At 39.9% G+C, this 14,497-nt stretch overlaps 1 protein-coding gene across 1 annotated transcript in view; it reads right to left on the minus strand.

The window, feature by feature from the left end:
* Positions 1 to 3,939: 3,939 nt before the first annotated feature.
* The window catches only part of smoc2 (SPARC related modular calcium binding 2), a 79,250-nt gene continuing 68,692 nt past the window's right edge, over positions 3,940 to 14,497 (minus strand). The window contains exons 10-13 of the mRNA XM_062995434.1: positions 8,322 to 8,421; positions 6,711 to 6,958; positions 5,609 to 5,646; positions 3,940 to 4,510 (exon numbers count right to left, since the gene is read on the minus strand). Of these exons, the coding sequence (XP_062851504.1) occupies positions 4,487 to 4,510; positions 5,609 to 5,646; positions 6,711 to 6,958; positions 8,322 to 8,421 (410 nt within the window). The 3' untranslated portion in view covers positions 3,940 to 4,486. The remainder of the gene's footprint in view (positions 4,511 to 5,608; positions 5,647 to 6,710; positions 6,959 to 8,321; positions 8,422 to 14,497) is intronic.

Genomic DNA, 14,497 nt, shown 5'->3' on the forward strand with positions numbered 1-14,497 from the left:
TCCATCAATGTCGAGCCCTGCTCTGATTGAGGAGAACAAAGCTAACCCATGCCCCTTCCAACACATAGGCAGCAACTGTATGCATTTTGTCACCTACACTTTGACAAGTGCAATGCGGATCAGACCTGTGTACAGAGAGACACACCCTGATCAACGCACTCTTTTCCCCGTCTCTGTGCAGGCGCCGTCAATCAGCCAGCAGAGGTCATAGTTGCATTAGTTATGAGAGAGCTTAACATCCCACCCCTGTATGAACAACAGGCCAATCGTTGTTCATGTGGCTGCTCAGCCCAGCCGGCAGGCAGAGCTGAGACTCGATACGATGTATCCGAGATCCCAGCTCTGGTGTTCTAGCATGTGTTTTACCGCTGCACCGCATATAAAAAAAAAATATTTTTCTACCTATGCAGCAATTTATTCTTAACTTTCTATAACATTCAGTACTGTACACATCTGTAATGGTTTGACCAGTTACTCACAGTTTTTATAAATGTAATTAGCTTAAAAATGGATACCCATACTCAAATTTTTACGTTTAATAGTCAGTGAAACTAGATTAAACATAATAAGTTATTTAAACCCATGCCTTAGCCTGTCTATGACCATTGCACACAAGAAAGAAGTGTGGTTTTACTTCCAGTTTAAACCTGTCGGTTATCCCCACTGCACATCTTACCGCTGTCACACTGTCCTTATATATATCTTGCAACACCTTCACCACCACCATCTCTCTGCCACTCCTGATGTCATCAGACAATACCATAGCTCTTCTTTCAACACTCTATCATAAGCTTTCTCTAGATCTACACCTCCTTTTGGCCCTTTTTAGCCTTTCTAACTTCCACTACTCTTTCCCAGTTCTTCATGCTGTGACTGATCAGCTTTGTGTCTCTGTATTTGCTGCAGCAAATCTGAACCATTATGCTTCTTCTCCATTTAAACAATCTAGTTAGAACTCCACTGTCATCTCTTCTCAACATTTCCCTGCCTCCATGGATCTTCATGTCATCTGGGCCAACTGCCTTTCCACTCTTCAGTTTCTTTAAAGCTGCCCTCACTTCTTCCTTGCTGAACCTTGGCACTTCCTAACTCACTATGTCTACAACCTTTTCTCTCTCTCATTTTCTTTATTTAACAGCTCCTTAAAATAATCTTTCCACCTTCTCAGGACGCACTCCTCATTTGTCAGCACATTCCCATCTGCATCCTTTATCATTCTAACCTGCTGATTATCCTTCCCTTTGTCTGGCCAATAGGTACAAGTTCTTTATTCCCTTTCCTAGTGTCCAACTTCTCATACAGCTTGCCATACACATTTTTCTTTGCCGTTTCTCTCCTTGTCTTACCACACGTCTCCTTTTACTCCCGTCTACTCTCTTAATCTCTCTGGGGATCACAGTTCTTTTTTGCCAATCTCTCTCTTCTTAAACTTTGCTGCACCTTCTCATTTCACCACTAATCTTTTTTTCTTCCTTCATTTGTCCAGATGTCACAGAAAGTACCTTGCTTGCTGACCAGCTCACCAATTTTGTGGTCATTGCCCAGTTATTCAGCTCCCTTTCACCACCACAGCAGCTGTCTCATCTCTTCTCTGAATTCACACCACAGTCTTCTTCTTTTAACCTCCACCATCTCAGCCTTCATTCCACTCTCTTTCTCCATGGTTTGAATGCCGTCTTTTATGGGTATTTCAAATTAGCACAAAGAAGAGATTTTTTGTGTGGAACCTAGTCAACTTCTACCTAGCAAATTCCTCCAACATGCCCCAGACAGAGGAATGGGACAAATGAATGATTAAAATCACCTGTGTTGGTAAGTCACAGGCAAACAGGTAACAGGTAACTATCATGATTAGATATTAAAGGGCAAGTAACAAAACTCTGGATCAATAGTTTAAGAATTGTCCTCAATGGATTTAGAGATCGCACCATCATGACAATTAAGATATCATCATAACAAATTCTTCGATTTAAGATTTAAGAAATCTCTTAGATCTTGGAAACCAAGACAAATGTGCAGATATCAAATATGACATCAAAAGCCAGTATTAAACATTTTATGAAATATCCTTGCTAATGCCAAGTCACACTACACGACTTTCCAAGTCGTCAGGTCGCTGTACAGTTCACAGTACACAACTGGATCTCTTGTAATCGGGAGTCTTTCAAGTCGGTGTGGCTTTCACATTACACGACTGATCGGCGATAGGGGGTTTCACGCTACATGATCTATCACAAGATCAAGCGATCAAAGTCTGTGCGCTGATGTGCAGCGTAAAAGCAAGTAGGAAAAATAAATGAATCTAAGTGGATTTGGCTACGTGGCCAGCATGGATTATTCTATAGTGAGTTGGAGGTTAATAAATATTTTTTGCAATGCAACGTTGGTGTTCTGTTTTGTAGAGAACGATAAGGTCAGAAATACTGTAAAACTTGAGTGTGCGCTGATGTATTCTGATATAAACTATATTACGCCCCTATCCAACCTTTTTACAACTCCTCCCCTGCGTTTCCCCTCACACTGTATCTTGCGTTCTCAGTGGCTGTTTGACATAGCACTAGATATTTATCTTCAGTCATGAGCCGCTAGGATTAAGTTGTTGAGTAGTTCACACATAGCGATTCGCCGAGCGAACGCAGAATTGCTCCCGAGCTGGCAAATCTAGCGCCGACCAGTCGGGGAGCGAAAATCAGGGCAAAAATCATGTAGTGTGAACTAGGCATAAGTTTGCTGCAACTCCAACTTATAATAAAATTTTTGGTCAACTTTATTTTATTTGTTTATAGAAGTCTTTATTATCAACAAATATATAAATAATTAAAAACAATTGTTTCTCAAAGAAAGAAATCTCTCCATCTACAGTGCACAATATGATTAAACAATTCAAGGATTCTAAAGGAATTTCAGTGTGTAAAGGGTAGGGGGCCCTTTGTCCAGAAGCAGGGTTAAGTTTTCTCAGCTTGGATGCCTCTGAGATGGACCATCACACAGTGGAAACATGTATTGTGGTCAGATGAATCAGCATTCCGGGTCTTTTTTGAAAAAAACTCTTGTTTGCTCCGGACCAAAGACAAAAAGGACCATCCAGACCAATTATCAGCAACAAGTCTAAAAGCCAGGGTCTGTCATGGTATGGGGCTGTGTCAGTGCCCTTGGCAAAGGTCATTTACACTTCTGTGATGGCAGCATTAATGCAGAAAAGTACATTGAGATCTTAGAGCAACATATGCTGCCTTCACGACGTCATGCTGCACAAAACCACATGCTGCACACATTACAAACGCATGGCTGTGGAAGAAGAGGGTACGGGTACTGGACTGGCCTGCCTGCAGTCCTGACCTGTCCCCAATAGAGAATGTGTGGAGAATTTTGAAACGAAAAATGCAACAACAATGACCCCGTACTGTTGCACATTTTAAGACGTGTTTGCAGGAAGAATGGGACAAAATAAAAGCTGAAACACTAAATCACTTGGTATCATCGGTGCCAAAACGTCTTTTAAGTGTGGTGAAAAGGAATGGCAACATTACAAAGTGGTAAATGCTTTACTGTCCCAATTTTTTTTTGGAATGTGTTGCAGGCCTGAAATGCAGGAATGGATGTTTATTAATAAATGAAATGAAGTTGACCAGACAAAACATGAAAGATCTCAGGTTCATCCTGTCTGCAATGAAGTGTTTTTTTTTATTATTTGCATGCTGTTCCAACTTTTTCTGATTTGGGGTTGTACAATTAGCCAATTCTAAACAAACTATTTAGTCTCTAAATGCCCTACAGGCCATTCAGGATACCTGACCTTTGATCCTTGACATGATCTTCAGTGCAATCGCCTGAAACCTCAGTTAACCTGTCTAACAACCATTGTTAAGCTATCTATCTAGCTGTCATAATGAGACACAGCAAAACGAAATGGAATTCAGTTAAGAAAAGAGTCTTTATTACAGGCACATACATTTCACATACTACCCGATATATACAGTGTACTGGTAGAAAACATCAAATGTAAAAAGATGAAAGATTTATTTTCTCTACTCAACACAAAGCTGTTAAAGCAAAAGCAGTTGTACTGATAAGTGGGTATGAATGCCAAAATGCAACCAAACCATAAGTGTCTATGTCTCCTTTAGCTAGCTATTCATAAATCTGGCATGAATCTGGCACAAGATACATAAAAAAAAACTTAAAACAAATAAGAATTATACAACATGACGTGTCAACAAAAGGTGACATGTAGCCTAATACAACAGCAACAACTCCAAAAAGCAGACTTACAAAGGACACATACATTGTATGTGTTAAAGTATTAAAGGACGTTACAAATAAAAAAGCTAACTAATGTCATTCACATGTTCAGCAGTCTGTTTAAATACCTTCCTCTTTCTACAAAGTGAATTTACATTGTTTTTAAAGTACAAAGTGCAAATACTATGGGTGTCCATCACCATTTGAATTGGGAGGGATCGCAACAAGACGTGGAGCATCAAACTCAGCCTTGCTTCTTTGCCGGGTTCTAATGAGAGAAAATTAATTAAAAAAATAATAGTTAATATTTTTCCTTTGTCAGCAAAGAAACAGACATTCAAGTCATTTACAGCTGAGGCTAAACGGGTGTGGACAACTGACCACTAATTGTTGGACATCACATTCCTACAGAGATGTTCACAAGTCACAAAATACAAGTCCGAGTTAAGTCACAAGTCTTTAGGCTAGAGTCCGAGTCAAGAGAAGGTGGTCTGATTGGTTTTAGAAAGCGGTCTTTCAACCATTAGCACTAAATCTGTTTCATTCACAGCAGTTGTTCCTAAGTAGGGTATTCCACCATTTAAAGTGAGATTCCAATCCAAAGAAGGGAGTAGGGAGAGATGCTTCATCACTACGCCGGAAGCTGGCTGGAACATTTACCCACTGTTACCCAAAATTACACGATCGGAATGATGTTGGATCATATATATGTATATATATATATATATATATATATATATATATATATATATATATATATATATATATATATATATATATATATATATATAAAATTGTCACACGTAACTAATGTTAACACATGCTGACTTTTGTTGTATACAAGTCATTTTTTGCAAATCACGAGTCGAGTCTGAGTCATTTGAAACGAGTCCGAGTCGAGTCCCCATCTCTGCATTCCAAACCCATATGTAACAGCCCCCACTCTAAACTCAAAATTGTATGTTCCAATTCAGGCACTAATGCTGGACGTTAATATCTGGCTTGCAGGTTACCTGGAAGTTCCTTCACTCCAAACTCATCAAACCGGGCAAAGCACAAGGGGGGGCAAAGTCATGCTGGAACAAGAAAGGATTTATCTCAATTTTGTTGAGATCAGTGGTTTATACAAGCCACTGTAGTTCCTCCATTCTAAATTTGCCAAACCAAATTAGTCTTTATGGACCTCTCCTTATGCCCAGGACGGTCATCCTGGATCAGTCAAATAAAGTGGGTTTTATATCACTGATTGTAAACAGTCTGTTAGCAATGCTGGGTCTGAAACACCTGAACTTAATCATTAGGAGAATCTGCTAATGAGGGGGTATTACTGCATGTGGTGAACAAGAAAAAAGAGCAATTTACTCACCAGTTTACTGTTGTTTGTGCCTTCTCCTGTTTTAGGCCCTGAGGAGAGAACAATCAGAATGTTTTACAACCAATCACCAACTGCTATTAGCTGAACCAACAATCCTGAGAAACACACTCAATGCAATTACTTAAATGCATTGTGGCAGGTACGAACCCTGGATCCAAGAGGTAGTTGGCTAGCATAAGTTACCACTGCATCACCCAGGCACCCAGTAAATGTATGTACAGTACATATACACCAATCAGCCATAACATTTAAACCACCTCCTTGTTTCTACACTCACTGTCCATTTTATCAGCTCCACTTACCATATAGAAGCACTTTATGGTTCTACAATTACTGACTGTAGTCCATCTATTTTTCTACATACTTTTTTTGTGCTTTCACCCTGTTCTTCAATGGTCAGGACCCCCACAGGACAACTAAAGAGCAGGTATTACTTGGGTGGTGGATCATTCTCAGCACTGCAGTGACACTGACATGGTGGTGTTGTGTTAGTGTGTGTTGTGCTGGTATGAGTGGATTAGACACAGCAGCACTGCTGGAGTTTTTAAATACCGTGTCCACTCACTGTCCACTCTATTAGACACTCCTACCGAGTTGGTCCACCTTGTAGATGTAAAATCAGAGACGATCGCTCATTTATTGCTGCTGTTTGAGTTGGTCATCTTCTAGACCTTCATCAGTGGTCACAGGACGCTGCCAACAGGGCACTGTTGGCTGGATGTTTTTGGTTGGTGGATTATTCTCAGTCCAGCAGTGACAGTGAGGTGTTTAAAAACTCAAGCAGCGCTGCTGTGTCTTATCCATTCATACCAGCACAACACACAATAACACACCACTATGTCAGTGTCACTGCAGTGCTGATAATGACCACCACCCAAATAATACCTACTCTGTAGTGGTCCTGTGGGGGTCCTGACCATCGAAAAACAGGGTGAAAGCAGGTTAAAAAGGTATGTAGAGAAACAGATGGACTACAGCCAGTAATTGTAGAACTACAAAGTGCTTCTATATGGTAAGTGGAGCTGATAAAATAGACAGCAGTGTTTGCAGTTTAACTATAACCCTGCCGTCCACAGGTTAAATTCCAACCTACCATCTTCCTTTATGACCCCGAGACAGCCTATCAGCTCTTGCAGAGAGAGGGCCTTGTCATTGCTGATGTCGCAGTACTCCACAAACTTCTTCACGCACTTCTTCGGTTTAGATTTCTTCCTCAGCAAGCGTTTGAAAGGCTTGATCTCTTTTTTGCCGATGTCACCATTTGAGTTTTTATCCAGCTGACTGAAGTACCAGTGCACAACTCTCTCTTCCAGCGTGTGGTTGGGGTCTGGCTCTGGCATTCTGCACAAAAAAACCTTCAGTTAGCTTCAATAATGTTCATCGTGGAATGAATCTGAATGAATCTGAAATTTTCTTTAGTTGAAGAACTGTCTGAATTCCTGCATATGATCAGAGTATGTCATTGGTTTGTTTAGTGGTTTGAAAGGTTCTGTAATGTGGTTTAGATGTAAAGTGTGTGACCAATAAGACAACATTTTGGGTTTTCTAGCGAGGTTCTGTGATGTTCTTTGTTGTCTAAAGAATGATGCCAAGCTGTGAATGATTCTAATAAATACATCTGTTTTGATCATGAGCTTTGTGGTTGAGGTGGTCTAGTAGGTTTTCCTTTGGATAATGTTTCCTGTTACCGAAATTAAATGTTATTTTTGGAAAGAATGAACCACCTCAGACAAGTTCTCATGCTATGATATAATGATTCCACCAGACAGTGTACTGTGACAAGTGGGTCTGTCTGAAAACCTAGTGAGCTCTCTATATAGACAGCATTTTATGTCATCCTATGAACACTCCTGTGAAGAAGGCTGTCTAAATTCTTAGATACCTTAAAATGCATTGGTTTGAATGGCCTACTGTGTTAGCTTAGTAAGTGAACACTGTGGTGACACAATTGCCGTAATCGCTGTCTAAGTAGTGTGTCTAAATAACCTGCCTTGTTAGTTCAATGTCTTATTAGAATCCTCTCTGCCTAGGTAGTCAGCAAGGTTGCTCACTAGGTTTTCAGATACACCCAAGGAAAGGTTACTAATCTAATTTCAGAATGTTATGCACTCTGGTCAAGAATAACTGTCTATTCCTGAATTTAAAGTTATTGAAAAACTGCTTATTTACTGTAGAAACATTTTACAAGATCAAAGAATGCTGGCATGTGTACCAGCGGGAACAAAAGTACAGTTCTCGCAGAGATTGCAGTTGTTGAAAAAGCATAAACACCATACAGCACAATACCAGTCAGCAACAAGGAGACAAACTAATAGTAATACCTTGAGACTGCCTAATAAAAAAAAATTTAAACATAAAAAAGGACCCATGCTCCCTGCAGGTCATAATGGCATAGCAGGTGGGAATGATTCTGGAACCTGTGCCCCCTGCCTATCTCCAGGCAGGTATACCTGGTAAAACAAAGATTCATGACTGGTGGTTTGAGTAGAACCCATTTACACACCCAATATTGTGCAAATACATTTGGAGCAGCAAGGAACTCTAAGATGTCACTAAACCAGTATAATTCTTTGTAGTTGCTAGCCAGTGTTGTGTCTCCACAGGCCTCCCCAGTTTGTGTAATAGTATATTGCTGCACTCAGTACAGTCCCCCTTTAAGTACCTCACAAAGATTTCTCCATCAAGTGTACAGGTGTTTGCTTACCTGCCAGCTGCAGCTGGATCCGTCACAGCATGCACCATGTCCGTAGAAAGTGCATCCAAGACGCTTGTCAGAAATTCGTTCTTCTTGGCTCCGGGGCATCCTGAAAAACAAGCAAAGATGCTCTGATGTAGTGAACAATAATTTAAGAACTTTAAACATAGAAGAAGGCTGAGAAGAGCCATCGTGTCAGGACGGCCATTCATATTATATACACAGGGTTCTAGGGTGGCCCATAAACTTTGTGAGGGTGTAAAAATAACAGACGTTGAGTAAATTTAACAACAAAAACACAGGATGGAGAGGAGGAGAAATAGTTCAGGGCTAGCCATAAAGGCCAGACCTTTCAATTATAAGAATGAAATATGAGACGTGTCAATCACCTGCAGGAGTTTACAATTACAGGAAACAGGTTAGCATGTCAGAATTGTGTCAGAATGTCTCCATGATTGGACTTCAAGACCTCTCTTCCACTGGCCCAACAAGAAAAGTCAGCTCAAATATGCTAAAAACCATTTAAATAAGTCACACGTTTTGGGATTCTGTTCAGTTAAGCTATGAAACAATACTGGAACTTTTCAGGTCTATGGATCAGCAAGTAAGAATTAAGCATACACTGAAAAGATTCCTGCCTACAGTGAAGCACAGCATTGACAATGTGATGGTCTAGGGCTGCTTTTCTTCCTCATGTGGAGGGAAAGATGGATTCAATTTAGTTTCAGGAAATCCTAGGAGAAAATGTAATGTCCTCTGTAAGGAAGCTAAGGCTTGGGCATCACTGGACCTTCCAACAGGACAATGATCCCAAGCATACATCAAAATCCACCAAGACTTGGATTCAGAAAAGACTCTGGAGTGGCCATCACAGTCGCCTGACATGAGATTTAAAGGAGGTTGCAGCTCAGAAATCTATAAATATTAGTGAACTGGACGCCATTGCCCATGAGAAATGGGCTAAGGTTCATCAGGAATGCTGATACAAGCTGGTGTTTGGCTCTGCATCATGTTTGCAGCTGGTCAGAACAGAAAAAGGATGCTCTACTAAGTACTAAAGATGCTTGTCATGAAGGTATCAAACAATTCTGAGACTTCAGTAGTCATTAAAAGTGGCATTTTGTGTTGAATTAGGAAAAAACACTTAGTTAGCATTCGACCAATCTCAATCCCAAATAAGTGATATGCCAGTGGTAGATCTTGGTTCTGTACATTTCAATAGATTTTGCCACAATTAACAGATTTGATTTAGGTAGCTAGCCCAGTTTAAGCTGACAGGTTTAACTGTACTTCATTTTTATCACAAAATGTAGCTACCTACATTTAGTTAGCTAGCTCAGTTTAAGGTGACAGTTTTCAAATTGTACTTAGTTTTGACCAAAAGATTTAGCTTACAGTAGTACCTTATAACTCAATGTCCCCTAAACTCAAAATTTTTGAAACTCAAAGCCCTTCGTCGAGAAATTTGTACCCTTAAACTCAACGTTTCCCTTAAAGTCAACATGTGTGCAACTGCTGCTTTGCTCAGTGCTCGACTTAAGCAGTGCGATAAAACGTCATGCGAACATGAGACAGATCTGAATTTGTGTGGAATAACCATCAAATTCAATCTGAACGCTCCACATGTATCTGTGTTTAGCTAGATTTTTCTCCTGTTTCACTTTTAAACTTGTGTTACAGCTCGGGGTTCTGAGAAATTGTAAGAATCAGCTTTTCTAAAGTCTGAGTCTAAAACGCTTATTTCTGCTATTTGTTCTCTCCACTAATTAAGAAGGTAAAGTGCAGGTTTTATTGTATTTTTGATTATTTTAAACTGTTTTTAATTGTATTTCAGTGTTTTCTATATTATATTTGTGTTATTTTCAGTGTATGAGTGTCAAAAACAACCCCATTATTTTACATTAGCCCAAAATATGTGCAGTTTGACGGGACCATGGAACGCATTAACACGCATTAACAAAAAATACCTTAAAACTCAATGTCTTTTAAACTCAACGCCACTCCCAGAACCAATTGACGTTGAGTTTCAAGGTACCGCTGTAATATATTTAGTTTGCCAGCTCTGTTAGCTCTCAGTTTAGTTCTTTTTTGTTTTTTTCTAATCGATATCTGGATGGTCCTGTCATGAAACCTTTGTAAGTCTTGTTGCTAGCTTTCTCTGATGTGAAGCAATAAGTTTGTGCTAATGCAGCTCCATGTGGAGGTGGTAAGTCTACCAAAGCATGCAGAGTTCAATAAATCTCTGCTTTGCCAAGGAAACATTTATTATACAACCTGAAGTTGAAGACACCTCAAGTGCAATAATCCTAATAATAGTAACAGAGTTGAATCATTTTAATACTGAGGAGGCCAAAGGTGTTTTCTATGAAGAAGTGAGCAGAGGTGGATTCCTCCTCAGGGTTTTCCTCTTTGCCTACAGCATCACCTCCATCCGTCAATACATTCATCACTCTTTCCCTCCCTACCTCAGGCTTCACATACCACCGAGTGCTTGTGTCTGTCGAGGGTGAAAGCTGGAGTGTTTACGACTACCCCCCTAGGCTACAGATTCTCTTATGCTAAGATAATTGCATGGTACAGACCGCTCCAACAGGTGTGTCAAGCCGAGTCTGCAGTAAACATACATCCCTAAAACCCTCGTGGAGATGTGGAGGAGGCAAAAGTAAACTACCTAAGAAAACAACTAAGTTGCTCTTGTAGCAAGGATGATGCACGCCTTCATGAAGCTGAAGCTTTTCAAAAAGTAAGATCCAATAAAAGATCTTGCCGACCTGTTCATGTAGGAGTCTGCATTGCAGTCTTGGTTCTCTGCTTTGAAAAACATCTAGGCACTCCTACACAATGAAAAGCATCTTTCAAATCACCAGGGATTTATGGTACGGGCAACAGTGAACTGTGGGCCATAAATTTCCAGGGACAAAAATCCACATATCTAAGCTTAGATCTGTCATGAAAAAAAGCTGCCAATTCTTCTGTAGTTTAACTGTAGTCTTTGAACTGACTAAATCAAAAATAACTGGCTTTACTGAATATAAGATCATGTCTTTATTATTAGCATGGTGATCGATTTATTGTAGACCATGTTTGGTCTTCTAAATAAAAGTCCATCTGCGGCCAATCTGCAGACTGGGTACTAGAATACTTTAGAATCTAATGTGCATTTTTTTAGGTCATTATTTCAACACGGATGGGAATTTGCCAGACAGCTCAAGTGTCTTAGGTATTAACATCAGCTATAGGCTCAAGTTTTGTCAATGTGGGTCTTTTTTTTTGCCATTTTCACATTATAGCTGAGTGAGAAGCAGCTGATTCTCTCTCAAAAAGAAGTAGATTTCTCCCTCCAGGTACAATAATAATAATGAACCTGTTCCAAGAGAAAGACCAAAAGTACTTTGGGATCTCATTCACAAGTGGCATATAAAAGGATTGGTAAATTGACCACCAGGTCGGATCGCAATCGCTTTACCATTTTCTGATGCATGAACCGAGAACAAATGCTTTTTGTGAACCAGTCAGTTCATGGCCCTAACCTCAGCTAAGGTCATGAGATCTGAGTAATAACTGAAAATATATGGTCATGGGAAAAATAAGGTTCCTTCCTTCTTAAATAAGTCACTTCTCCTGTGAATAAAGAGAATCCAGTTGAATTAAGTTGACCATGGGGCCAGAACTGCTGGAGATATCATGTCTTACGGTTTGCTTAAAAATGACTGCAGATCCCCTTGGAAAAGAATTCTGGGCTGAGATGCTCAGTTTGCTGCCATAGTGACTCTCACCAAGTAAAATGGATGGAAGATGAAATAATAAGATGAAGGTTATTATTTATTTCCATTTTACAAAGTCTGGTTTTAATTAAATATGTACTGACGTCTAAAGTTTGAGGGTCCAATAAATTTTCAGCATTTAGCAATAATTTTTATCCAAAGCAACTTACAGTCTAAGCAGTTGAGGGTTATGGGCCTTGCTCAAGGGCCCAACAGTGGCAACCTGGCAGTTGTGGGGTTTGAACCAGGGACCATCTGCTTACTAGTCCAGTATTTTAACCGCTAGGCTACATCCCCCATGAGTCACACACTGATTTATATTATATCTCACCCCAAAGCAGGGGCCAATCATTGTTTGCTTTGGAGCCCAGCCTGCCGGTAGCAGAGCTGGGATTTGAACTAAAAGTTCGAGATGTCAGCTCTGGTGTGCTAGTGTGTTTTACCACTGTGCCACCTGAGCACCCGAGTAAGGGATCTTTGCTTCATCAGGAACTGGTCAACTAATCGTTATTGAGAGAAAGACAAATTCTAGTTGAAATTTGTGAGTGGAATGTAAGATCATCTATGAACCATGGTAAGGCCAAATTAGGTTATGCAGGTTATGCAGCTAAAAGTAACTACACTAGCTGTAAAGAAACAGCATCAAAGGTTTGGAGATTCTTGAATAATCATGTATGCAAATTAACAAATACAGAACAATGAAATGTTTATTCCGCATATCCCAGCTTGTTTCTAAGCTGAGGAGAAGTTGGGGCAAGAACTAAAATGAGCAATTCATCCTTGTGTCTGATGTGGTCAAATATGTAAAAAAGAACTGCTAACGTCAAATGACAGAAAGCATTTAGTTGCAGTCGCTGATGCTGAAGGTGGCTCTTTTCCAGTTATTTACTCTTAGAACTTTTTTTAACTGAACCGTGTTCTTTAAAAGAATGAAATTAGGATCTACAAAATGTTTGGAGTAAAACTGAGCAAGTGGTCAGAATGAATGAAATGCAGAATTGAAAGCTTTCTTCCACAGGTCTGTTTTTCGTCCCTCCAAGGACAGAATTTTGCAAATACCCCGTCCACACAGTGCAGCCATGCTTTCAACACAACTGCCTCGATCTCCGTTCTTCACCCCGTAAAGCTCTCATCACCATTCCTCCAGCGATACGTACACTCACATACACAGTACTCTGCTGTGAGGAGCACATTTATAACCATCAAACTGAAACAAAACTTCCAGTCAAATGAGGCAGACTGCTGTGTGAATCATGGGCAGAGAGAAAAGACTGGATTTTGGGTCTGTCAGGTTGTGTAATGAAGAATGTCTTGATGTACTAACAAAGCTCACTCTCCCAAAGCACTGACCCAAGACCAAGGGAAACTGTGACTCTTATTTTCTAAAAACATAATATTTTGCCAAATCTGGATCTGGACACTCCTTTAAATTGTTGAGTTCAAGTGTTTCAGTCACACCAACATACCAGGTGTACAAAATCAGGCTTCCAAACTTTGTGGAAAGAGTTAAATAAAGGTATTTTCCTGTTCCAGCATAACTGTAGTCCAAGAGCCAGATCCACAAAAACACATTTAGTTTTCAATGTTCAGGAAATCCTAGGAGAAAACGTCATGCCTTATGTGAGTAAGCTGAAGCTCAAACATCATTGGACCTTCCAACAGGACAATGGCCGTCACAGTCGCCTGGCTTGAACTACTAGTACTAGTACAACCCCAAATCAGACAAAGTTGGGACAGTATGGAAAATGCTAATAAAATAAAAATGCAGTGTTCCTTTTATTTGATTGCAGACAGGATGAACCCAAAATATTTCATATTTTGTCTGCTCAACTTCATTTCATTTGTTAATATATTCCTGCATTTCAGGCCTGCAACACATTCCAAAAAAAGTTGGTACGGGGGCAATTTAGGGCTAGTATTGAGGTAAAAACACTAAATAACGATGTGATTCCAAACAGGTGATGTTAACAGCTGATTGTAATCATGGTTTGGTACAAAAGCAGCATCCAAGAAAGGCTGAGTCTTTGATGAGCAAAGATGATCAGAGGTCTCCAGTTTGTCAACAAATGTGTCAGAAAATAATTGAAATATTTAAAAACAATGTACCGCAAAGAAAGATTGGAAGGGATTTGCATATCTCGCCCTCTACAGTGCATAATATCATTAAACGATTTAAGAAAACAGGAGGAATTTAAGTGCATAAAAGCCAAGGGCACAAGCTTAAGCTGAACGCCTGTGATCTTCGATCCCTCAGACGGCACTGCATCAAGAACCGCCACTCAACAATAGCTGATATAACCACATGGGTGAGGGATTACTTTGGCAAACCATTGTCAAGCACTACAATACAGAGTTACATGCAAAAATGCCACTTAAAACTTTACAAAAAAGAAGCCTTATGTTAACCATGTCCAGAAGCGG

This window comes from Trichomycterus rosablanca, chromosome 5 (assembly GCF_030014385.1).
Source record: "Trichomycterus rosablanca isolate fTriRos1 chromosome 5, fTriRos1.hap1, whole genome shotgun sequence".
In the NCBI taxonomy this organism is placed as follows: domain Eukaryota; kingdom Metazoa; phylum Chordata; class Actinopteri; order Siluriformes; family Trichomycteridae; genus Trichomycterus; species Trichomycterus rosablanca.